Here is a 26564-nt window from a genome sequence, read left to right as displayed (position 1 = left end):
TCATTGGATATATTCAAGAGGGAGTTAGATATGGCCCTTACGGCTAAAGGGATCAAGGGGTATGGAGAGAAAGCGGGAAAGGGGTACCTGAGGGAATGATCAGCCATGATCATATTGAATGGTGGTGCAGGCTCGAAGGGCCGAATGGCCTACTCCTGCACCTATTTTCTATGTTTTTATGTTTCTAATGACGCCATCTGGTGGCTACAAACAGAATGTACATACATGCCAGTGCGCTACACATCATGAGTTGCACACATTCCTCCACTTGCCACCATAAAAATAAATCAACTGTCGCCTTCCTGTATGCATCAAGTTAGTTCAGCTCATGGGATCGCTCACTTTCTACTGATGCCATTTTTTCGTTAGCATTATTGAAATGACATGCTTCAAACCCAAACGTTCCCACAACTCAGGGGTTGTAACATATAAATGGGCATTTCACTCTTTCTCCACCCATCAAAGAGTAAAAGTCTAGAGCCAGGTCTCCATAAAAATGTCAGCGATCAGGGCTCTTCACAAAGCAGCAGAATATACAGGGGTAGTTCCTTTTTTAGGTTACGGTTAATCAATCCCTCTCCTGTGTAACACAAACCAACGTGTGGAATGCGAGTCAGAATTTAAGACAATTATACACTCCACTCTCCAAGGTTAGGGGTGCAAGTTCCAGGCAACAAGTCAAATAAAGGTGGAGCTCGATACACCTTCTACTCTACCCCAATAATATGGTTCAGCCCAAACCTCCAAAGGGCAACCACTGGTCAAGCAACCACTGGGAATTTGGTTGAACCAGAGAGATAGAGGTAGATGAAGGACACTCGCTCACAGCATCAGTCGAATGGTTTTCTTGGTTAACCCCCCATTAAACATACACTTCTCCCAACTCCCATGCAGTTTGGGGTTCAACCTACATTCTCGCTGAACCACCAAAGCTCGTGCAAATAGTGAGATAATGGAAAAGAAAACAAGGGCACATTGCAATGTGCTACTACTTTTTCTCGCTAATACAAACAACCTTCAGTGCACATCAATATTTACCCGCCTGTTGGTGAACAAAGTGTAAAACTCTTTGATAAAGATGGTTTTAATCAGTTCAGTATCCATGATGGACAGAATGGGCTGCCGTGCGTCATAAATCCTAAAATAAGACAGACAAGTGTCAGTAAATGAATCGGGGGTGTTAGAAAAAGTCTAGTGTCTGACTGGTGGGGTGGGTGGCCTGTGCTAATCCCACCAATCCAGACTTACTGCAACAACTTTGGGGTCCTCCACTGCAATGATATCACGCTAGTATTTGTAGACATTTCTTTACTTTATGTAATGGCCAAAGTCTAAAATTACAGTACTGCTACAGGCTGCAGTAACGCTACAACCAGATCAGTGGGAAGCAGCTCGAATCAAGAGTTCGGGACCAACGGACCCCAGAATGAGCTCACACTCCTTCAGCTCAGACCCTCACACCCAATTCACAATCCGCAAGCTCAGGGTTAGTGACAGCCAAAATTGCGCCGGTTGGATTTATAGAAGTTTAAAATGCCAATTGGCCTGCTCTGCTGGTTTGACGGACCAGAGCCGCAGATCCTGTCCAAAATTGCAGAGGCAGGATCAACAACATCATGAATTTATATAGCACCTTTAACGTAGTAAAACGTCCCAAGGCGTTTCACAGGAGTATTACAAGACAAAAATTTCACACCGAGCCACACAAGAAGAAATTATAGCAGATGACCAAAAACGTGGCCAAAGAGGGAGGTTTTAAGGAGTGTCTTAAAAGAGGATAGAGAGTGGAGAGGTTTAAGGAAGGAGTAGCCAGAGCTTGGGGCCGAGGCAGCGGAAGACACGGCCACCGATGGTTGAGCGATTATAATCAGTGATGCTCAAGATGGCAGAATGTGAGCAGCACAGATATCTCGGGCGGGGCAGGGAGGTGGGGAGGGGGTTGTGAGGCTGAAGGAGATTACAGGAGGTAGGGACGGGCAAGCCCCTGGAAAGATTTGTAAAAAAAGAATGAGAATTTTGAAATTGAGGCGTTGCTTAACTGGGAGCCAATGTCGGTCGGCGAGCTCAGGGGTGATGGGTGAGTGGGACTCGGTGTGAGTTAGGACACGGGCTGCCTAATTTTGGATGACCTCAAGTTTACGTAGGGTAGAATGTGGGAGGCCAGCCAGGAGTGCGTTGGAGTAGTCAAGTTTAGAGGTAAGAAGGTCAGTAGCATAGTTGGGACTGGCCACCTGTGCCTACAAGGGTGTTTAAACAGCACCCGCCCGATTCACCCAGTCCTGATAATTATGGGGAGGAAGAGTTCTGGACAACAAACATGGAAGCGCGGATTTCCTGGACATTCTGCAGCAGTTAACTGCAGAAAGTATTTCAAATTTTGTTCAGCGGGTTTCCTGTCCGACAGCAAGCCTGATTGGCAGGCTGCCTACCCGCCGTTGGGAAAACCTGCGGCTAAAGGCCACAGCCAGCAGAGAGCAGGGAGGGTGGATTAAAAAAAAGAGAGCGTGGTGGCAGGGGGCGGAGTTGGTCAGGAGAGCATTGGAATAGTCGAGCCCCGGAAAACCCAGCCAGAATAAGCATGTAAAATAAATGGAGGCACGCAGCCTCCTTACCACCTGACCCACCTCCCGAGAGTGGATTGGTCGTCCCCCCCCACCCCGCCCCCACCTGTTAAAGTGACCCCTCCCCCGAGGGCCATCCTGGGCCAAAGACAAAGAGGAATGTAAACGTTCCCAGCCGAAATAAAATCACCGACAGGATCCATTATCTTTGGAGACTTTTGGGACATCTCCAAACTCTTTCCGGTGCTCAATGGGCGGAATTCCCGGGGTAGCCGAGGAAACTCCCCCAGACACATTCCTTTGCTGAAGGGGCATGGACAGATGATTCAGTCATCCCTCCCACCCACCGCCAGAACTCCTTGCAGCGGTGAAAATGGGCCGGATCCCAGCAGAGCCGGGCGTCACCCCTTCATTGTAGTCCCTTCGATGGAGAACCGCCCCACCTGTGTCCTGGCCCACACCGAGTGAATTTCAGGCTCACACTGTGAATGCACCAATGGAGACATTTCCTCGGTGTGCAAAAGAACTAAAATGTATTGAGGTTGAACAAACACTCCTGAAGACGAATACAAAAGCAAATAAACTGCGGGAGCTGGAATCTGAAATAAAAACAGGAAATGCTGGAAATCTCAGCGGGTCAGGCAGCATCTGTGGAGAGAGGAACAGAGTTAACGTTTCGGGTCAGTGACCCTTCGTCAGAACTGGAAAAGTTCGAGATGCAACAGGTTATTATGGAAGTACCGGGGCAGGGAAGGGGGGAGGGGGAGGAAGGAACAAAAGGGAAGGTCTGTGATAGGGTGGAAGGCAGGAGAGACAAAAGGAACGATGGGCAAAAACGAGATGGTAATGGGACAAGTTAGGAAACAAAAGTGGAGTCTAGATGGGGTGTGAATTGCAGAATCATCACCAGCTGCTCTGGGAAAAAGGGAATAAAGAATAAAAGGCGTTGGGGGGGGGGAAGGGGGGGTTGTTAAAAAAAAGAGAGGAAAGGGAAAAAAAACATTGAGGCAGAGGTTAAGGTCTGAAATTGTTGAACTCGATGTTGAGTCCAGAAGGCTGTAAAGTGCCTAAACAAAAGATGAGGTGCTGTTCCCCAAGCTCATGTTGAGCTTCATTGGTACAGTGCAGGAGTCCAAGGACAGAGAGCTTAGAGTGGGAGTGAAGCAGAGAATTAAAGTGACAGGCAACCGGTTCTGATGAAGGGTCACAGACCTGAAACATTAACATTGTTTCTCACCACAGATGCTGCCTGACCTGCTGAGATTTCCAGCATTTTCTGTTTTACTCTTGAAAACTGCACAGCTCAATGTAAATGTAGCATTCTTTTGAGTGCAATGATAAAAATGAAGGTACCCATGGTAACAGTGTATCTCAATGTAAATTGTATCATCCTTCGATGTGCAATGATTGAATGCATCAATGTCAACACTGCTCGGGAAGACTAGAACTTGGGGGCACAGCCTCAAAATACGGGGGAGCCAATTTAAAACCGAGTCGAGAAGGAATTTCTTCTCCCAGAGGGTTGTGAATCTGTGGAATTCTCTGCCCAAGAAAGCAGTTGAGGCTAGCTCATTAAATATATTCAAATCACAGATAGATAGATTTTTAACCAATAATGGAATTAAGGGTTACGGGGAGAGGGCGGGTAAATGGAGCTGAGTCCACGGCCAGATCAGCCATGATCTTGTTGAATGGCGGAGCAGGCTCGAGGGGCTAGATGGCCTACTCCTGTTCCTAATTCTTATGTTCTTATAACACTACTTGGAATGACCTGTGCCTTTAAGCTGTGCTTATGACACATACAGCACTTTTGGACTACATTTTGCATTGCTGGAGTGAAGTGTATTTTTGAAAAGGAATAAAACACACACCTTCATATACACAACCGGCTGATTAAATGCACTCACCCCCAGATCTTTCCATACTTCTTGTAGCATTCTGTATCAAAGTTAAAGAAACCCTGCCCAGAAGAAAACACAAACATCAGCAAAAGTATTTACATAATGCAAAGATGGAACAGTAATGACGTAAGCTGTGTATGGAGACACTCTGAGGGAAAATACATGAGCTTGTGTTGTTGTGAAGGTAAAGAACAAGGAACACAAATACTAAACTGGTTTTATTGCTTTAAATAAAAACAATGAATAGTTGGTTTCCCCGCCACGCAAACGTATTGCAAGACAGACCACACCTTGTATGTGTGTATTCGTGTGAACTCAGTATAGTATTAGGCAGTCCCTCGTGTCAAGGATGACCTGCTTCCACACCAAAAAGGGATGAGTTCACAGATGTTTCAATGAGGGACCTGATATTCCAGGTCCCGAACTACATATTAAGGGGTGGAAGATGCCTGTGTGTGGATTATTTTAACGTGTGATGGCCGTTGCACACCAGCCACCACACGGGCTTGACAGAGCTCGGTCTTGGTCCAGTGCCAAGGGTTAAGCAAGGCGAATGGAGACCAGCTTTGCTGCACGGACCTAGCGCGCACACATGCTCCTACTATCCATAGATCGCAGTGTGGGCTGGCCCGTGCTGCCCCTGGGCCCGCGCCTCTTCTGGGCCCCGAACCCTCGGCTCTCTTGGGCACTGATCATGACAGGACGGGAGAGTGGAGAGCACCAGTTCAGATTGTCATCCAGTTGTGCCCCGGTAACTGCCCCCAAAGGAAGTGGAGTGTGGGAAATTGCACTCCACTTCCATTGAGGGGTGCTAAGGCCAATTCTGCGGCGGGAGCAGGACTTTCACGCTGGGGGCTAAAATTCCCTGCCCCAGAAGATTACCGCCCCCAAGATGGGAGCCTGTGCGGGGAGACAGAGGGAAGTGGAGGGGAGACGGGGGCGGAGGATGGAGGGGAGAGTCGTGGAGGTGGGGGGGCGGAGAAACCCAGGGCGGGGGACGGGAGGGGCCACATTGCAGCGGAGGTCTGGGGGGGGGGGGGGGGGCGAAGTGTGTTGGAGGGGCTGGCCTGGGGGCTCTGTGCCTCGGTGCGGGGAGTGTTCGGAGTGGGGTGGACGAGTTGACTGCGCAGATGGCGGTTGGTGGATGTGGTGTGGTTGGCGTCGCGGGGGCGTGGCTCCGGGGTGGCAGAGGCTGGGGGCTCGACATCCGGGGGTGTTCGGCATTTGGGAAGGTTTCTGACGTGACGGGGCAGGTTGGGTGCGGGGGGAGTGTTCCCGGTGTTGGGTGGGTTCGGAGCTGGGGGGGGGGGGCTCTTGGGATGGGGGGTGACCTCTTCACTCGGGGAGTTGTTGGCCTGTGGGGTTCCCTGCCGCGGAGAGTTGTTGATGGCAGTTCATTGGATGTGTTCGGGAGGGAGTTGGATGTGGTCCTTGTGGCTGGGGGGGTGGGGTGATCAGCCATGATCTTGTTGAATGGCGATGCAGGCTAGAAGGGCCGAATGGCCTACTCCTGCACCTATTTTCTATGTTTCTATGCTCTGGGGCCCCGATCTCTCGCCACTCCTCCGCCCCAACCTCCCTGCTCCTCTGCTGTACCTGGGCCCCGCTGGTGGTCCTGCCCACGTTCCAATCAGCGACCTGGGCTTTGGTGATGCACCAGCCGCAGGGCGTGGCGACAAGAGGAGGCCCTGGACAGTGCGGCAGCCTGCCACTGCACGGTGCAGCGGGAGCCAATCCAGGGGGGGGGGCGACGGCTTCGAGGAGAGTGACTGGATGAGTGGCCAAATACTGCAGCTACCGTTAGCTGTACATCATTGTGAATGAAACACTTACAAACATGTTTGCGGGTGAACATCAACGACCTTTTAGACCCAGCTACAAACAGATCCATACAAGAATTGCCTCAATTATATTGTGATGCAATCCCAGTAAAGAGTACACACAGAGCTAAGTCCCTGTTTGTAAGCAATCTCGGCAGGTTGGATTGTTTATTGGTTCTAGACCAGATTTTTATTGATGCCAAGATGATTCCAAACTTGTCTTGTGAATTGGCCCGTGTAGTGGTTGTCATTTTAGTTGATTTTATTTTTATTTAAAAGCTCTGGATAATCTTTTCCTTGTACCATTGGAGGCTGCTGTTTTTGTTCATTCTTTCCACTTTCCTGTGAACTCAAAGTAACTAATCACAGCAGACCGTTTTCAGGCATTTTTAAAGATAGAAACAGGTCCCTCGGCCCTACTGGTAGATGCCGGAGTTTATGCTCCACACGAGCCTCCTCCCACCCTATCAGCAAAACAATCTGTTCCTCTCTCCCTCGTGTGTTTATTCAGCTTCCCCTCAAATGCATCTGTGCTAATCGCCTCAGCCACTCCCTGTGGGAGTGAGTTCCACAAGCTGGAGAAGGGGAGCTGGTGTTATATGTACAGTTCTCCCACTGTCGGCTGCAGCGGCAAATAGAAAAAAACTCAACTAGCAGAGAACGGAGGGCACCGGAAACCCACAACTGCTCTCCCTGAGCTGTCCTCTCCCCACCTCGCCCCCCCACAGCACACCCTCCCAATGTGGACAAGACCACTGGTGTGTATCCCTGCCCAGCCCTCACAGAACCTTGCTCGCCCAGCCAGCAGGTGAAATAGGGACATGGAGATGCAGGACCCCATCCCATCTATCATGTCAGGTGATCAGATAGTGCCGCTTGATTTATTAAATACAATGGGGCCAAAATTCAGACTGAACCCTCCCAGGAGGGTGTTGACCAGTCTCCAGCCGGCCCTTCCAGGCCCAAAGCTGCTCGAGGGCGTCCGAGATGGACATCTGCAGCTTCCACACAGGGAACACAGCAGCCTTCCCAGACCCATGAGGCAGCCACAGGGGAGACACTGAGGCAAAGTCGCAGGTTAGGCACGCGTAAGATCATCATAGGCAGTCCCTCGAAGTCGAGGATGACTTGCTTCCACTCGAAAAGTGAGTTTTCAGGTGACTGAAATGGGACCTGCCTTCTCTGTCACAAATGGGAGAGACAGTGGTTGAAGGAAAGGGTGGGCGGGGAGTCTGGTTTGCCACACGCTCCTTCCGCTGTCTGCGCTTGGTTTCTACATGCTCTCGGCGACGAGACTCGAGGCGCTCAGCATACTCCCGGATGCTCTTCCTCCACTTTCGGTGGTCTTGTGCCCGGGATTCCCAGGTGCCGGCGGGGATGTTGCACTTTTTCCAAGGAGGCTTTGAGAGTGTCCTTGAAACGTTTCCTCTGCCCACCTGGGGCTCACTTGCCGTGTCGAGGCTCCGAGAAGAGCGCTTGCTTTGGGAGTCTCGTGTCAGGCGTGTGGACGATGTGGCCTGCCCAGTGGAGCTGGACGAGTGTGGTCAATGCTTCGATGCTGGGGATGTTGGCCTGAGCGAGAACACGGATGTTGGTGCGCCTGTCCTCCCAGTGGATTTGTAGGATCTTGTGGAGGCAGCGTTGGTGGTACTTCTCCAGTGCTTTGAGGTGTCTGCTGGAAATAGTCCACATCTCTGAGCCATATAGGAGGGCAGGTATCACTACTGTCCTGTAGACCATAAGCTTGATGCCAGATTTGAGGTCCTGCTCTTCAAAAACTCTGTTCCTTAGGCGACCGAAGGCTGCGCTGGCAGTGAAGGATGTCGTCATCGAAGCCTGCCATTGCTGACAGTAGGCTCCCGAGGTATGGAAAATGGTCCACGTTGTCCAAGGCCTCCCAATGGATTTTAATAATCGGGGGCAGTGCTGTGTGGCGGGGTCAAGTTAGTGGAGGACCTTTGTCTTATGGATGTTTAGTGTAAGGCCGATGCTTTCGTACACCTCGGTGAAGGTGTTGACGATGGCTTGGAGTTTGGCCTCCGAGTGTGCGCAGATGCAAGCGTCGTCCGTGTACTGTAGTTCGATGACAGAGGATGGAACAACCTTGGATCTAGCCTGGAGGCAGCGGAGGTGGAACACATTCCCATTTGTTACCGCTCGAAATGCTGAACTGGGGCGATGTTTCCAGTCTGAGCCCCTGGATCGAGATTTCAGTTTTCTCTGTGAATCTCGGCATCTCTATTTCTCGCTCTCTCTCTAGTTTTTTTTCTCCTCTTTTCTCTTTCTCTATTCCTATTTATTTCTCTCTCTCCAAATCAAATTTTCTCATTCGGTTTCTCATTCCCTTTCCTCACTTCTATCTCGTTCTCCTTTCTCTTTTGCTCCCTTATCTCTCTTTCTTTCACCCTCTCTCTTTCTCTCCCTCTCTCCCTCTCTCCCTCTCTCCCTCTCTCCCTCTCTCCCTCTCTCCCTCTCTCCCTCTCTCCCTCTGTCTTTCCGTCTCTCTCTCCCTCCTTAAGTGCGGATTCTGTGCTGAACATCCTCAGGTTTGGATCTTACCTTCTTGTCTCTCTCCGCTCCCACAGCTCCGAGATCTCTGCCACTCTGCACTGGCACTGAAAGCTGGCGGGGGGCACCGTCAACTGAAGGATCGGCTTTTTCACCCTGAAAATGGGTCCAGGAGCAGAGCGGCAGCAGCGCGCACTTTTAGCGCGTCATTACTGCCGCAATTCCCACGCCGCCACGAGAGTCGGCGGCGGCCCACACCGCTGCAAGACCTCCCGGGCCCAATCTGTGTCGGTTGAGCCCAGAGTGGCAGCCATTCGATTCTGACGAAAGGCCGCCGTAAACGGGCAGTAACAGTCCTTCCCGGGACCATGAATTTTGGGGCCTGTGACTTTTAGATGAGACATTAAATCGAGGCCCCCTCTGCCCTCTCAGGTGGATGGAAGAGATCCCACGGCACCAGTTAGGAGGAGAGCTCGGGAGCGCTCCCTGGTGTCCTGGTCAATATTTATCCTTCAGCCAACATCACTAAGACAGATTATCTGGTCATTATCACACTGTTGTATGCTGGGCGCAAATGGGCTGTCGTGTTTCCTACATTACAACAGTGACAACACTTCAAAAGTACTTCATAAAGCGCTTTGCGAGGTCCTGAGGTTGTGAAAGGCGCTATATCAATGCAAGATCATTATTTAACATCGTCCATTACCAGTGTAATCAGGTGAAAATAATTGACTCTGAGCCAAAGAAGGACACACGTGGGCAGGTAAGCAAAAGCTTGGCCAAAGAGATGGGTCTTAAAAGGTGGTGAGGCAGAGAGGTTCAGGGAGGGAATTCCAGAGTTTAGGAGGTAGGTGGTTGAAGGCAGGGCTACCAACAGCAAGGTGAAAGAAGAGGGAGATGAACAAGAGGCCAACGTTGGAGGAACACAGAGTTCTCGGAGGGTTATAGGAGGTTACAAAGATAGGGAAAGGTGAGGTCACAGAGGAATAGGAACATGCCCTGGTTAGTTTACAGTTCAAATTTCTGCTAAAATGTATTTGAGGGCTGTAGGAGAGTACAAAGATTGGGGCCATGGAGAGATTTGAAGACTAGGATGTGAATTTTAAAAAGTGTGGGGTTCAAGGACTGGGAACCAATGTAGTTGGTGAGCACAGGGATGATGGTTGAACAGGACTTGGTTAAGGTTAGGACAAAGGTAGCAGAGTTTCGGATGAACTTCAATTTATGGAAGGCCGGCCAGGAGAGCATTGGAATAGTCAAATCCGGAAGTCCCAAAAGGCATGGATAAGGATTTCAGCAGATGGGATGAGGCAGAGGTGGACACGAGCTATACCTTCTGCTCCTGCCCTTCATTCTGGTCTTACTGGATGAGTTACCAGCTGTGGCTAACAGGACACTGGGTAACTGGATCTCACCTGGCTGCAAGAAGCACCTTAGGGCCATTTCTCTCCCTATTCCCTCCTACAGAGAAGGCATCCAACCTGCAGGGGCAGCCAAGATAGGGAACTCACCCAAAATAACAAAAAAAATACAAATATAAAAGTTTTTCAATGCTCAGCGACCACAGTGGCTAAATCAGTTGAGATCTCTGATGCCACCAAAACCACAGAACACCAAACACATCTACCACAAGCACACCTACCCATTTGCCCCTTAAAGTTTTCAAATCAGCATTTACCAAGACACACATCGTTCAATTATACGAATCCCTGTGGAATCCAAACCCCTCAAGCTGACAGCCTTGGCAGGAAATGTTGACTCAGCCGCTGCCCAGAGGTTCCAAGCAAGGGACGACTAAATATTTCAAGCTAGCATTAACCACAGATTTCCCCATCTGAGCGTTCTGCAGACGTTGCGGTTACATCAAGAAGCGCCACTTCACTCTTCCCGTTTTACTTTTAATAATAAACGTCACAGGATAGTGTTTCAACTTTGGGCACGATCGGAAAATGCGCTGGTTAGTTTACAGTTCAGGTTTCCATTAATATGCATTTGGCTAATCACAAACATAAAATCTTCCAGTAAAACAATTGGTTTTCTTCTTTCCATTAAAAAAAGTATTCCTTGATGTAGTTAAGTAACCTGGTGCAGTTTTATTAATACAGCTGAAAACGGGGTTATTGGCAAAAATAAACATTTTTTTAAATAAGGCCAACCAGTCTGTGAGTAACACGGTTTAGAAATCACTGAAAATGAATTAAAAACGATAGTGTACCATTCACTGGTGTATAGTAGTCAGTTTCTTAGTAGATTAAATATTTTTTGACATGACAACCTTTAAAACATGACAACCAGTGCCCGTGTGCCTAAGAAAATGAGCGCAATTGGAAGAGCCTTCTGACCCAGCACAATAGGCCGAATCTCGCAATGTTCACCTGGGGGCGTGGCCAGCTTTGTGGGCGGGGCCAGATCCAGCGAATGGGATCTTGAACCAGCGGAAAACAAGAACGCAAGTGGTTCTGGGCACAACTCACGTTTAAAATTTCCCCGATCTTTTGCGCTGGTTTAGCAGATTCCGCCGATATTACTGGCGTAATCTCCACCCCCGCCGGTGCAGATTTATAGGCCGTGCCAAAATTTACATTCGCAGTTTCATAATCGGTTAGACTAAAGCATTGCAGCAACACACCATCCCAAGAAGGGGCAACATTTAGAGTCGTGGGGGCTGAAATTGCCCTCAGCGGGAAATTGGGGACGTTAATTCGAATTATCAGGAAATTTACTGTCCGGCGGGAGTCAGAGGGAAGAGCCGGGAAATTCGGCTCTTTAACTCCGACCCCGCCTCTCAGCGCTTTGGGCCGCTGTTTGAGGCGGTGTAGGGGCGGGATCGTGTATGGAGCAGTGCCGTGTCCATCACCGCCGCACTGACCATGCGATGATATCAGCGTGATGCGTCGCAATGTCCCTCCCCTTTCACCTTAAAGGGGAAGGACGCTGCGAGCCAACATGGATCCCACTAGGCCACTAGGGAGGGGTTCGGCTGGGCCAACGGCCTGGCACTCAACAGGGGATGCCGACTGCCTCTTGGCAGCCCGGCCGAACCAGCGGCCTCCGTTGTCCGGCTAACTCGGGAGTTGGCCGACAATTAAAACAAAATGGTGGCCATGGTGAGAATGTAGATAGAAGGTTTGCGAATGTGTTAGTAAGGGATCATGGGAAAATGGCCAAGAGAAATTGTCCAGCTGCGATATTTGCCCTGTCGACACAAACAAAGGATTACTCAGAGTTGTGGTCAAACACGAGTTACGTGAAAAAGCAAAAGTCAGACATGAGTCAGACGAGGGGCTGCTATAAACAGCCGTAAAATAGGGAAACGTGATGAAAATCGAAACAATAAACACATCCCTGGAGCCCGCCCTATTTGGAGAGTTGTTAGCCTGCAATTGGGTATGCTATGGGGGAAATCGACCAATGATTGTATAAACTGAGTGTCACTCAAATGTGTTCTGCTGTAACAATGTATAAGTGTTGAGCTTTTGTACTGTTACATAGCTTGTCAGGAGAGAGGTGGACAGGCTCGAACCGAGAGTGTTCCCTTTATCCTAACAGGTCCCGGCCGGAGAATCTACAGAATAAAGGTCTTATGTTGCTAAGACTAAAAGTGTTCGTGTGTCAGTGAATTCGCTGAAACAGATTGTAGGGAAAAGAATCCAGTATCAACATTTGGTGTCAGAAGTGGGATCTCAACGGACGACTGCCGAAAACTTGCGAATTAAGAGCTAGACTAGCCTTGGACGAGACGAGAGGAAAATGGCCACTGGAGTAAGTATAATTTCAATACTGCTCCAGTTTCCTCCGGTTTCAAAAGTCTGAGGAAAGTTTAGCCACTCGCTGGTTCTCAGGTGGTGTCTGAACGAGATCCAGGTCAATCTGGCGAACACTTTCTAAACTTAGGAAATAAGTGTCCAAGTCAGGTGTGACATCGACCTTGTATATCACTTGACCCATCTAGGCACTGATTGGATTTAAATCGGGAACCTAGAAAGATTAAGTAAGGATTGTCGTGCGGCATCACGAACAGGCTGTGTGGGTTCGAGGCCCAAGTAAATAAGTGTCCAAGTCAGGTGTGACGTCGACCTTGTATATCACTTGGTCCACTTAGGCTCTGGGTAAGCTAAACTAAGACCACCACGGGGCGGCGCGGCGTGGGGGACGATTCGGATTAATTAGGACCCCGATCCGACGCGGGCGACGCGAGGATGGGTAATCAGGTAGATAAAACTATGGATGCGGGTAGTCCGCTACAGAAGTTATAGAGAATCGCGCAAACCGCGGGGAGACGCGGGACTGTGTAAATTTTAAATTGTACTTACGCCAGGTGCGGTGTCGATCTTGTATATCACTTGGTCCGCCTCGGCTCTGGGTAAGATAACTGAAACCACCACGGGGCGACGTGGAGACAATTAGGACAATTAGGACCCCGATCCAACGTGCGGCGACACAAGGATGGGTAATTTAGATAAAACTACGAATTCCCTGAAAGGTCATGGATCAAAAAAAAAAGAATCTTGTGAACGTATGTTTTAAATGCTTGTATGATTTTTACTGTGGAGAAGGAAGCTTATGTGGGGAAACCGGGGAGTTGTGGTTTGCTTTAGCTCCACCCACTTTTTCAAACAGTGAAAGTTTTTTTAACCCTTCGTAGTGTTGTCCTATATGTGGGAAGTTTAAGAGTGTGAACCTTATTGAATTACGTATAGTCGGATGATAAGTTACGGAGTAGGAAATGCACAAAGGATAGGTTTGTTGAGTAAAAATAAAATATATGGTCCCGGTGGTTAAAAAAGGGATAAGGATTTAATAGCCAAATGGAGACAGTACTGTCAAAGGCTGAAAGATGAGTCCCTTCTGTCAAGCTGGCAGGAGAACGCCACTAAACTAGGACTTTCCTTGACAGAAGGAGGACATGTTAAAACTGTAGACGTCTTAAAGAAAGAGTGCGCGCACGAGAAACGTACTAAGAGTTCCCCTGGGACCTCTGAGAAGGGTACCGATAGACTACGTAGTCGAATGGTTGGCTTTGCGTTGACCGAGGCTGATGATGAATTTGATGAATGGTCACTGACTCGGCGCCCAACCCCAACAGCGCCTCCCGCAGCCCCGGGCCTCTCACCACAGTCCCCTACCCGCCAACCTCCACCCTACACTCCGGCGGTAGGAGGTGATGATAACCGTAACCCCACACCAATGAACCGACAAGCCCAGACGGACTCTTCCTCTTCAGATAGTGACTCAAGTCCTCAGTTTACCGACCCTGCGGCCGGTAGGACCAAATCTAAGACTAAAGGACGTAACCTGACCGTTCAGACCCCTAGTCCAGAGAGGCGACGCGGGCGCTCTCATCAGCCCCGCTCTCAGTCTGAACCTCGAGGCCATCAGCAACGACTCACTCGTCATAGCCGAAGCTCCAGCATTAGTTCTACAGGCTCGGAGTGCTCTTCAGATAGAGAAACGGCCTCAGGAAATAATACTTCTGTCCAGAAAACTAGGGTAGGAACTAGGCAGTTCCCAGTTCGACCCATGCCAAATCCCAATCCAGAGCAGGTTGTGGACCACCCCACCATAGAAGTATATATGCCATGGAAACCGAATGAGATTATGGCTATCCTGGCTACCATACCAGATCGAAAAAAAAATAACCTGTCAAGTTTATAGATCGCCTCCGACTCACCATTGGAGTTTATAATGCAGAATCAAGAGACTTGTGGTCCTTAGTGCAGCAGACCCTGAGCCCGACTGAACACGTCCAGTTCTTAGAAAATTTGGGGCGAACCACCCATGATGAATTAGTGACTGCTCACCCTAATAATGCCCAGGATCACCTAGACGCTATCTTTAATGCTCTCAGCAAGAACCTTCAGAAGCCAATCAGTATGGCAGCAGTATTAGAAACTAAACCCAAACGAGAAGAAACTGCCGACGAATTCATGGAAAGATTTATTGAAATATACGGAGGTCAATCAGGAGATAATGCCTTCAGGGCAGGGGACAATTCACCTCAATTCTGCACTATTCTACTTCAGTGCCTATTCGATTGCTCACGCTATCCGGACAAATAATATGAATTGGGCAGATAACAGTAGAGCCCAAATGGAAAGAGCGGTAAAATATTATTGGCAGGAGAAGAAAGGAGGGGAAGGAGGAGGCGCACCCCTGACGCGGGTCAAAACCGAATATGTGACTAGAAAGGAAGAACCCCCACGGAGAGGACCCTGGTCCGACCCGAGGGGATACCAGATGGAACCTCAGTACTGTGTAAAGGGATGGGTGGATAACCAAGGATACGGATATACCCAACACCCAAATGGCCCAGGGCCCTGCTAATTACGGACCGCCCTACTGTCCCCGGCCTGGTATGGGAAGAGGTCGGGGCTGGGAAAGACGAGATGGATGCTTTAATTGTAGGCAAGAAGGACATTGGAGTAGAGAGTGTCCCTCCCGTCGGCACAAAAGAGGAAGAGGAGGAAGAGGAGGGGGGCAAGGACGGGGATCTTACACTAACTTCTCCCAGAACAACCCCTTTGGCCAACCGTCCCCCGATTACGTAGCTTGATTGTACAGAGAACCTCCCCGGATGACGAACCAATTTGACAGTTTCCAGTCCCTAACACGGCTAAACAAATGCGGCAGTGGTTGGGGATGATCAATTACTGCAGATCCTGGATCCCTAATGTTGCCCTGATGACTAAGCACCTCACACCGTATACAAATAAGGAAGGCAGCTTTGAAATAGAAGCCACAGACGTCCAAGCCTTTAAGGAACTAAAGACAGCCCTGCTGCAAGCTCCGGCTTTGGGCCGCCCCCTCTATGACCAGCCCTTTCAACTGTATTGTACAATCCTGAAAGACTGTGCTACTGCTGTCTTAACTCAGAAACACAGGGATAAGCATAGGCCTGTTGCCTACTACTCTTCCAAAATAGACCCCGTTGCCTTGGGGCACCCTGTATGTACCCAAATATTAACCGCCATCTACAATAGCCTTCAATCCGCTGCCAACATTACCCTCCAGCAGGATATTGTTGTGTACACCTCTCACTCCGTAGCTGCCCTCCTGGGCCAACTGCAGACTCAACACCTTACCATGGTCAGGCAAAGCAGATATGAGATCTACCTACTGAATAATCCTAAGCTGACCTTTCGGCACTGTACGGCCATTAATCCGGCCTGTTTTCTTACTGAGCCACCCCAAGATGAGGAAGAACCCAGTCATGATTGTTTATCTTTAATTCAGGAGGCCTAATCGGTCAGGGAAGATTTAGTTGACGTACCAATGGAAGACCCAGACTGTATTATGTATGTTGACGAAAGTTCTTCTATTAATCCAGAAGGTGCACGAATCTCAGGATACGCCATAGTAAACCAGGAGAATCAGGTCTTGAAATCTGTCGCCTTTGAAACCGCCTATTCTGCCCAACAAGCTGAACTATTCGCCCTCACCCGAGCCTGTATCTTGGCCATAGACCTCAAAGTCAATATCTATACCGACTCTAGGTATGCCTTTGGGGTAGCCCATGATTTCGGACAGTTATGGAAAAATAGGGGATTCCTAACCTCACAGGGGAATGAGATATCTCATAGGCAACTAGTATCAGATTTGTTGCAAGCCCTCATGCTCCCTAAACGTTAAGTGCACTGCCCACACTACCGGAAACTCTCCGGTCGATATAGGAAACCGCCGTGCTGACAGAGAGGCTAAACAGGCCTCTCGCGGACAACAAATGGTGGTGCCTAGAATGATGAGTCAAACTAAAAATCCTGCCAAGGATAAGTTAGCCTCGGAAAAACCAATGCCAACCATCCAAGATGTCATTAAAGCACAGGAGGACGCTCCTGAAAAAGATAAACTGTTGTGGAAAGATTATGGATGTACTTATGATAATGTTTCTAAACTCTGGACCACTCCCGCGGAACAGACTTGCATGTCTGACGAGTTGGCTCTATGGGTTATTGAATGTATGCATTTTGCTACTCATTGTGGAGCAAGGACAACAAGTGACACACTTTTGGCCACTTGGTGGCACCCTAGACTCCAGGTGCTCGCCCAGAACATCAGTAGTCGCTGCCTTGTTTGCCAACAGCATAATCCAGGGAAGGGAGTCCCCTGTGATTGGGGTAAGACGCCCCTACCAGAAGGCCCCTTTGAGACCTTGCAGTTGGACTACATTGAGTTGCAAAAAGTTCAGTGTTACAAATATGTGTTAGTAATAGTAGATGTGTTTAGCAGATGGATTGAAGCCTACCCTACCCTGGACAATAAGGCTCAAACTGTTGTTAAGGTGTTAATGAGGGAAATTGTTCCTAGATATGGTATCCTAGCTCGACTGATGACCACCTATGTTCTTTCTCTGACTCAGGCTCTGCGACTAGCTCACAACCAGGTTCGAGAGGCTCACCTTGACCTCCCAGTTTTACTCGAATCGTTCGTGGCACCAGGGAAGTATGTCCTGATTAAGAAATGGATTCGAAAAGGGTTGGAGCCACGATGGGAGGGGCCCTTTCAGGTGTTACTCACTACCCCCACCGCAGCTAAGGTTGAAGGGAGAAGTGCCTGGGTTCACCTGCACCACTGTAAACTTATTACTTCATAATGAGCCTCTCACTGGTCGTCCTAACCCTTGTTTCTGTTCCAGACTTCCTCTCCACCATAGCTGAATAAACCACATCCTTGGGGCAGGAAGAAAAACGGCAAGAACACGGCAGGAGAAAGGAACAAGCAGACTTAGCTGTTTTCTGATCTATCCTTATCCTATTGTTCACTAATGTATAGTATCGTCTGAAATTATTTAAACATGTGTAAGCTAGCAGGTATAATTGTGCTGTCTTGTGCTATCCTAGCTGAACTGGAAGGGCTACAGGATAACTTATTTTATCAGACCCATACCCGATTGCATGGCAATCAAACTGTGTATTAACCACTAGCCCAATCAGTAGAGGCCCTGTTCGTGGCTACCCCTGGGTGGACTCCCCGCGATTATAGGAGACAAATGTATAACACATGTCACGGACGAATCGTACAATATCACCCAGGCCATTGATGCCATAAAAAAGCAGCTGGATGAGTTTAGGCAGGGCCCAAAGAACGGAGATGGTTGGTTAGATTGGTTACTTGGAGGATCCTGGGGATCTTATTTAATGCATGGAGCAGTCATTCTCGTTATGATAATAGTTACCTGCTGTCTGATTATTGGTTGCTTTAATGTCTGTTGTAAGGGTCTGTTGATGATGGCGAAATTGGAGCAAACTCTTAGTCACGAGCTCCCGGAATTTGGTTGAACAAACTAAAGGTTTACTCGAGAATCAAGAAGAGTATGAGAAACAAGAATGCGAACGGCTGAATGTGATACTCCTGGAATAATCACCAGGTGATAAAAGGGGGGAATGAGAATGTAGATAGAAGGTTTGCGAATGTGTTAGTAAGGGATCATGGGAAAATGGCCAAGAGAAATTGTCCAGCTGTGGTATTTGCCCTGTCGACACAAACAAAGGATTACGGATTACTCAGAGTTGTGGTCAAACACGAGTTACGTGAAAAAGCAAAAGTCAGACATGAGTCAGACGAGGGACTGCTATAAACAGCCGTAAAATAGGGAAACGTGATGAAAATTGAAACAATAAACACATCCCTGGAGCCCGCCCTATTTGGAGAGTTGTTAGCCTGCAATTGGGTATGCTATGGGGGAAATCGACCAATGATTGTATAAACTGAGTGTCACTCAAATGTGTTCTGCTGTAACAATGTATAAGTGTTGAGCTTTTGTACTGTTACGTAGCTTGTCAGGAGAGAGGTGGACAGGCTCGAACCGAGAGTGTTCCCTTTATCCTAACAGGTCCCGGCCGGAGAATCTACAGAATAAAGGTCTTATGTTGCTAAGACTAAAAGTGTTTGTGTGTCAGTGAATTCGCTGAAACAGATTGAAGGGAAAAGAATCCAGTATCAACAGTGGCAGTGCGCCCTCCCCTTTAAGGGCAGCCGCACTGCCCAGCCATCGGCAGCTTCTCGCCAGGCGAAGCTGTCGGGGGGCACCGTTCGGCAGCTGCTGCGCCCCCGCGGGGCAATTTCACTCGCGGGGCAGAGAACGGGTCGGGCCGCCTGGTGGGTCGGAAACACGGGGTGCGACAGAAACCCGTTCTCACCGCCCCCGGCCCGGGAGCAATTCTGGATCAGTCGGCCCCGCTTTCTGCCCCTGGGCTGAATGGCCTTACCGCCCCGTTAGAGGCGGTAACGGGGCCTTAAAGGGGGCAATTAACCACCCCCCACCCCGCCCCGATCACCTAATGCTTCCCGCCCCGATCACCTCAGTGTCGTAAATCTGGTCCGGTCACTAGGAGAGCTGTTGACTGCAGAGGAAGGAAAACTCCAAAAAGCCTCCCTCATGCACCCTGCTCGCAACCAGTTCGAGAAATCGTCAGAAACCTGCAAGTCGGTCACCTGCTGATCCACTTGGGTTCGGAAAGGGCTCCGTTGGCTCAGTGGAGAACAAAGGAAGTTAAAATGTATTCATGTCACCATTTGAAAAAACAACTAATTATTAAAAAAAACTAGCTGAACAGTTATAGGACAACCAGAGACATTTTGTTCGACCCTATACTCACAGAACCAATCAACATCACAGTCAGTCCCTCGGAATCGAGGAATACTTGCTTCCACTCTTAAAATGAGTCCTTAGATGACTGAACAGTCCAAGAGGAGAACCACAGACTCTGTCACAGGTGGGACAGACAGTGGTTGGAGGAAAGGATGGGTGGGACTGGTTTTCCATGCAGTCTTTTCGCTGCCTGCGCTTGATTTCTGCATGCTCTCGGCGATGAGACTCGAGGTGCTCAGCGCCCTCCCGGATGCACTTCCTCCACTTAGGGCGGTCTTTGGCCAGGGACGCCAGTGGGGATGTTGCACTTTTTCAGGGAGGCTTTGAGGCTGTCTCTGTAACGTTTCCTCTGCCCACCTTTGGCTCGTTTGCCATGAAGGAGTTCCAAGTAGAGCGCTTACTTTGGGAGTCTCGTGTCTGGCATGCGGACGATGTGGCCTGCCCAGCGGAGCTGGTCAAGAATGAAGCCCGTCGAGCCCGTGCCGGCTCTCTGCAAGAGCACTTCAGCTAGTCCCCTGCCCTTTCCCTGTAGCCCTGCTAATTTTTTTCCTTCAGGTACTTATCCAATTCCCTTTTGAAAGCCATGATTGAGTCTGCCTCCACCACCTTCTCAGGCAGTGCATTCCACATTCTAACCACTCGCTGTGTAAAAACGTTTTTCCTCATGTCGCCTTTGGTTCTTTGTCAATCACCTTAAATCTGTGTAATCTGGTTCTCGACCCTTCCACCAATGGGAACAGTTTCTCTCGACCTACTCTGTCCAGACCCCTCATGATTTTAAACACCTCTTTCAAATCTCCCCTCAACCTTCACTGCTCTAAGGCGAACAATCCCAGCTTCTCTTGTCTGTCCACATAACTGAAGTCCCTCACAAATTAATGACAATCAAAAGATTTGCTTTTCTAACCATTAAAAAAATCAATGCATTCCTTAGCCAAGATGTTAAATGAATGATTTTATGCTAGTGCAGTCACTCCAGTGGCATTGCCAATCACAGAGGGCATGGGTTCAAATACTGGGCTCTCCGGACACTGGGAGAGATTGTCCTTCTGCAGAGTTTCTGCAGCTTTTGGCTGGCTCACTCACTGAAGCGCTTACACTGCAGCACGGAGAGAGACAGTCAGCATCAGCCCTGCCTCTGCCGCGAGTCTCCTCTCACCCACAGACAGAACACTATTCGCAGGAGCTTCGGAGAAGTCTCACTCAGTTCTCGGTTAAAGGAGGGAACAGTGTGATGGCAGAACGGTTCAATAGCAGGCGAAGCATTAACAGGAGTTATTGATATGGCCAACAAAGAGAGAGAGAAAGAGAAACATAATCATACCTTTCTGTACCACAGAAACGTTCCAATGAACGGCAGTGGCCTTGGCCCTGGAACTCCAAGCCGTTTAAAAAACCCATATGGTAAAACGCTGTACCTGAAAATTGAATTTAAGTGGTTACAATCTTTATAACAATAAAACCCTGTATTGGTTACTTTGAGCCATTTCAATTTACCATACAGAAATCCCTATTCAAACACCAATCTCTCATCTAACAAATATCTACACTTAAAGTTATATATGTAAATAACAAAACAGGGTTCAGGATAGAATTGTGCATTGCTTTAGTCCCTGCAGTAGCAGAAACCCAGCAACATTCAGGTCTAGGATAGAATCAAATAATCGCCCATGGATACTGTAAATTTGGTGGCAACAGCATTACAATAAACTCAAAGCCCTTTGTGCACAGACAGCGAGCATTACTGAAGCTGCTGGTTCCTGGCCTCTGCAAGGGCAGCATTACTTACAAACTGTATTGTGCCTGTCTGAAACCCAATCCAACTCTGGGAGGTATATCCAGGTACTGGCTTTCTCTCACCCCAGAAATACAAAATGCTGGTCATCAGAACTAGGGCAGTTAATCGTCCATTCAACCAATCACAAGCTTGATTCATGAGCGAATGATATTAGGTTAGACAGCACACTAATGAAGATGCAAGTCAGTACTGTATAGCTAACACTCCTGTCATCTGCTGAAATATTTAAAAAGGTGCTAGTCAAAGAGACCGATACAGAAGCCCCTCGACATTAAAGAGATCAACAAGCTGCAGATCCACACGGATATTCCGTGATGTTTACAAGACCAAGTGCCTGGGTGTGTAGCCGCTTCCGACCAAGATACTAACCCACTCAGCTCTCCAAAGGCTGAATGTTTCTCCTCCCCCCCTCTCTTTCTGCTTAAAGGCACAGACACCTTGGTGAGCTACAGCTCCATGAATATCATTCAGTTACTGGTACCACATCCAAGTGACCAGCATCCACTTCGAGCCTAGACGGTGAACAATGGCGGATTATTCCATTGTGGGTCCCCCACCCCCCCGCCCTGCCCCCACCACGACAGAGTCTGATCTTGTCCACAGCAAAGGTTGCCGGTGAGTGATTAGGAGCAGAAACCCTGCCCAGTTTCCCCTGGCCCAGAGGCACTGAGTTCAATGGTAGCACTTTCAATCCTAGCTGTAGCTCAGCAAAGACCAAGGATCTGTGCTGCTCAGCCACTTGCTGAGTGAATTCACTGAGCAATCAGGCAAGCCCAGGAATGTATTACTAGGCCTGAATTTGCTCAAAACTTACACCATAGTAATGGTGTATCCATAGCGTATACCTTTATTACGGTGAGGAAATTGCAGGAAGCTATGGCACGAGTGACTTATGCCATTACTTACGCCGAGCCATAATTTGATGGGGCTTTTTACGTTGCTCTAGAGACCCTAAAGTTGAACAGGTAATTATCATAACTCCGCCCACCCCTTAAAATCAACACCAATTGCAAATTTGCTGCATTTAAGCCAATGTTCGCACATAAAGGGGAACCAGTGGATGTGGTGTATCTGGACTTCCAGAAGGCATTTGACAAGGTGCCAGATAAAAGGACACTGCACAAGATAAAGGTTCATGGGGTTGGGGGTAATATATTAGCATGGATTGAGGATTGGCTAACTAACAGAAAACAAAGAGTTGGGATAAATGGTTCATTTTCTGGTTGGCAACCAGTAACTAATGGGGGTGCCATAGGGATCAGCGCTAGGACCCCAACTATTTACAATCTATATTAACGACTTGGAAGAAGGGACCGAGTGTAACGTAGCCAAGTTTGCTGATGATACAAAGATGGTAGGAAAAGCAATGTGTGAGGAGGACACAAAAAATCTGAAAAAGGACATAGACAGGCTAAGTGAGTGGGCAAAAATTTGACAGATGGAGTATAATATTGGAAAGTGTGAGGTCATGCACTTTGGCAGAAAAAAATCAAAGAGCAAGTTATTATTTAAATGGCAAAAGTTTGCAAAGTGCTGCAGTACAGCGGGACCTGGGGGGTACATGTGCATGAAACGCATGAAATGCAGATGCAACAAGTGCTCAGGAAGGCCAATGGAATCTTGGCCTTTATTGCAAAGGGGATGGAGTATAAAAGCAGGGCAGTCTTGCTACAGGTATACAAGGTATTGATGAGGCCACACCTGGAATACTGCATACAATTTTGGTTTCCATATTTATGAAAGGATATACTTGCTTTGGAGGCAGTTCAGAGAAGGTTCACTAGGTTGATTCCGGAGATGAGGGGGTTGACTTATGAGGAAAGGTTGAGGAGGTTGGGCCTCTACTCATTGGAATTTAGAAGAATGAGAGGTGATCTTATCGAAACATATAAGATTATGAGGGGGCTTGACAAGGTGGATGCAGAGAGGATGTTTCCACTGATGGGGAAGACTAGAATCAGAGGGCACGATCTTAGAATAAGGGGCCGCCCATGTAAAACTGAGATGAGGAGAAATTTCTTCTCTCAGAGGGTTGTAAATCTATGGAATTCGCTGCCTCAGAGAGCTGTGGAAGCTGGGACACTGAATAAATTTAAGACAAAAATAGACAAAAAAAAATAAAAATAAAACGGGGAAGGTGGCTCAGCCATGGCTAACAAGGGAAATTAAGGATAGTGTTAAAGCCAAGGAAGAGGCATATAAATTGCCGAAAAAAAACAAACCTGAGGACTCGGAGAAATTTAGAATTCAACAGAGGAGGACTAAGGGTTTAATTAAGAGGGGAAAAATAGAGTACGAGAGGAAGCTAGCAGGGAACATAAAAACTGACTGCAAAAACTTCTATAAATATGTGAAGAGAAAAAGATTAGTGAAGACAAACGTAGGTCCCTTGCTGTCGGATTCTGGTGAATTTATAATGGGGAACAAAGAAATGGCAGACCAACTGAACCAATACTTCAGTTCTGTCTTCACGAAGGAAGACACAAATAACCTTCCGAATGTACTAGGGGACAGTGGGAACATGTACTAGTGAGAAGGAGGAACTAAAGGACATCCTTATTAGGCGGGAAATTGTGTTAGGGAAATTGATGGGATTGAAGGCCGATAAATCCCTGGGGCCTGATAGTCTGCATCCCAGAGTACTTAAGGAAGTGGCCCTAGAAATAGTGAATGCATTGGTGATCATTTTCCAACAGTCTATCGACTCTGGATCAGTTCCTATGGACTGGAGGGTAACTAATGTAACACCACTTTTTAAAAAAGGAGGGAGAGAAAACGGGTAATTATAGACCGGCTAGCCTGACATCAGTAGTGGGGAAAATGTTGGAATCAATCATTAAGGATGAAATAGCAGCACATTTGGAAAGCAGTGATAGGATCGGTCCAAGTCAGCATGGATTTATGAAAGGGAAATCATGCTTGACGAAACTTCTGGAATTTTTTTGAGGGTGTAACTAGTAGAGTGGACAAGGGAGAACCAGTGGATGTGGTGTATTTGGACTTTCAAAAAGCTTTTGACAAGGTCCCGCTCAAGAGATTGGCGTGCAAAATCAAAGCACATGGTATTGGGGGTAATGTACTGACGTGGATAGAGAACTGGTTGGCAGACAGGAAGCAGAGAGTCGGGATAAACGGGTCCTTTTCAGAATGGCAGGCAGTGACTAGAAGAGTGCCGCAGGGCTCAGTGCTGGGACCCCAGCTCTTTACAATATACATCAATGATTTAGATGAAGCGATTGAGTGTAATATCTCCAAGTTTGCGGATGACACTAAACTGGGTGGCAGTGTGAGCTGTGAGGAGGATGCTAAGAAGCTGCAGGGTGACTTGGACAAGTTAGGTGAGTGGGCAAATGCATAGCAGATGCAGTGTAATGTGGATAAATGTGAGGTTATCCATTTTGGGGGCAAAAATATGAAGGCAGAATATTATCTGAATGGCAGCAGATTAGGAAAAGGGGAGGTGCAATGAGACCTGGGTGTCATGGTTCATCAGTCGCTGAAAGTTGGCATGCAGGTACAGCAGGCGGTGAAGAAGGCAAATGGTATGTTGGCCTTCATAGCTAGGGGCTTTGAGTATAGGAGCAGGGAGATCTTACTGTAGTTGTACAGGGCCTTGGTGGGGCCTCACCTGGAATATTGTGTTCAGCTTTGTCCCAGGATAAAAACTTGAAAAACAAGAAAAATGCTTCAAGTGCCTACCTGGATTAAAATCCCATGGGGATCAATTCCCTCCACTCCCCCACACCCCCTCCCGACAATAACATCCCATGGGGATCAATTACCTCACACCCTCTCCCCCCTCCCCACAATAACATTCCATCAGGATCAGATTCCATCCCACCCCCACCCCGCGGTAATCTGCCCCCACTCCGAGCCCCAGGCAGCCCCAAAGGGCGGACGTGCTGTGAACCCGCGGGCAGTGAGGAGGTGGAGGGGGAAATGGCCCGGAATCGGCACCGATTCTCCAGCACCACCCGCCGCTCCCCACCCAGGTCCCAGCAGCGGTCTGCGGGGATTGCAATGGTGATGGGGGCAAGGTAGACCAAGGAACCCACCCACCCACACCCACACACACACACACACACACAGAGTCCAAAACACACACACATCCCAGTGGCAAATGCTGCAAACTCGCCCTGGGCAAACAGCGAACAGCCAAACTTTGTGGGCATTTTCTCACATGCTTTAGAGCGGGGACACCCGGTAACTTACCAATCGGACACTTACCAAGCCAGCAGGACCAGGAAAGTGAGGAGAAGGATCCAGGTGTGGGCGGACAGAGCGCCCCGGATCGCCCCCAGAATCTCAAGAGCCATCGGAGGTTTCAGCGGCTGGGAGCCTGGGCTGGACTGGGGCTGGTTAAAGGGAGCGTCGGTCACACGGGAGGGACTGCTTGCTTCGTTACACAACCTCATGAAAGGCAATAAACCCCGGGATCTCTGGGATTTGCAACAATGCCAGGTGTTGAATTACTGGGTGTGGACAAAGTGCCACTTCTAACCTGTCCCAGTTTCATCACACCCAAAAGAAATCTAATAACATTGATAAAGGATGGAATCACTCCATTAGTAAGAAACGATATTGGCTCAAATGATCAGGATGTTGAAACAGTTTGGTTAGAGATAAGGAATAATAATGGGAAAAAGTCGCTGGTGGGTGTAGTCTATAGGCCCTGAACAGTAGCAACTCTGTTGGTCGGAGCATAAACCAGGAAATAGTGCGGGCTTGTAAAAAGGGAGTAGCAATAATCATGGGTGATTTTAACCTCCATATTGATTGGACGAATCAAATTGGTCAGGGTAGACTTGAGGATGAGTTCATAGAGTGCATAAGGGGTGGGTTCCTTGAGCAATATGTAACGGAACCAACCACCAACCAGGGGGCAGGCTATCTTAGATCTGGTCCTGTGTAATGAGACAGGATTAATAAACAATCTCCTAGTAAAGGATTCCTTTGGAATGAGTGACCATAGCATGGTTGAATTTCAAATTCAGATGGAGGGTGAGAAAGCTGGATCTCAAACCAACGTACTAAGCTTAAATAAAGGAGACTATGAAGATATGAAGGCAGAGTCGGGTAAAGTGGACTGGGAAAATAGATTAACGTGTAGGACGCTTGATGAACAGTGGCGTACATTTAAGGAGATATTTCACAACACTCAAGAAAAATATATTCCAGTGAGGAGAAAAGGATGTAAAAGAAAAGATAGCCATCCGTGGACAACTAAAGAAATAAAGGACGGTATCCAATTAAAAACAAGGGCATGCAAAGTGGCCAAAACTAGTGGGAGGACAGAAAATTGGGAAGATTTTAAAAGCCAGCAAAGAATGACTAAAAAAATGATTAAGAAAGGTCAGATAGACTATGAAAGTAAACTAGCACGAAATA

General features: G+C 48.3%; 1 protein-coding gene and 1 long non-coding RNA gene across 2 annotated transcripts in view; one reads left to right on the top strand and one right to left on the bottom strand.

Moving 5' to 3' along the window:
* LOC139281235 (cytochrome P450 3A30-like) overlaps nt 1–25625 on the bottom strand; it is a 66501-nt gene extending 40876 nt beyond the window's left edge. The window contains exons 1-4 of the mRNA XM_070901290.1: nt 25404–25625; nt 20703–20796; nt 4469–4521; nt 1039–1138 (exon numbers count right to left, since the gene is read on the bottom strand). Coding sequence (XP_070757391.1) covers nt 1039–1138; nt 4469–4521; nt 20703–20796; nt 25404–25591 — 435 coding nt within the window. The 5' untranslated portion in view covers nt 25592–25625. The remainder of the gene's footprint in view (nt 1–1038; nt 1139–4468; nt 4522–20702; nt 20797–25403) is intronic.
* LOC139281237 (uncharacterized) lies at nt 12562–18671 on the top strand. Its single transcript, XR_011596852.1, has 2 exons — nt 12562–12899; nt 17147–18671. It is a non-coding gene; the product is annotated as an uncharacterized lncRNA (long non-coding RNA).
* Nucleotides 25626–26564: the final 939 nt, after the last annotated feature.

The sequence above is a fragment of the Pristiophorus japonicus genome, chromosome 15 (genome assembly GCF_044704955.1).
Source record: "Pristiophorus japonicus isolate sPriJap1 chromosome 15, sPriJap1.hap1, whole genome shotgun sequence".
Classification (NCBI taxonomy): Eukaryota; Metazoa; Chordata; class Chondrichthyes; family Pristiophoridae; genus Pristiophorus; species Pristiophorus japonicus.
This window is presented reverse-complemented; position numbering and strand designations above follow the sequence as displayed.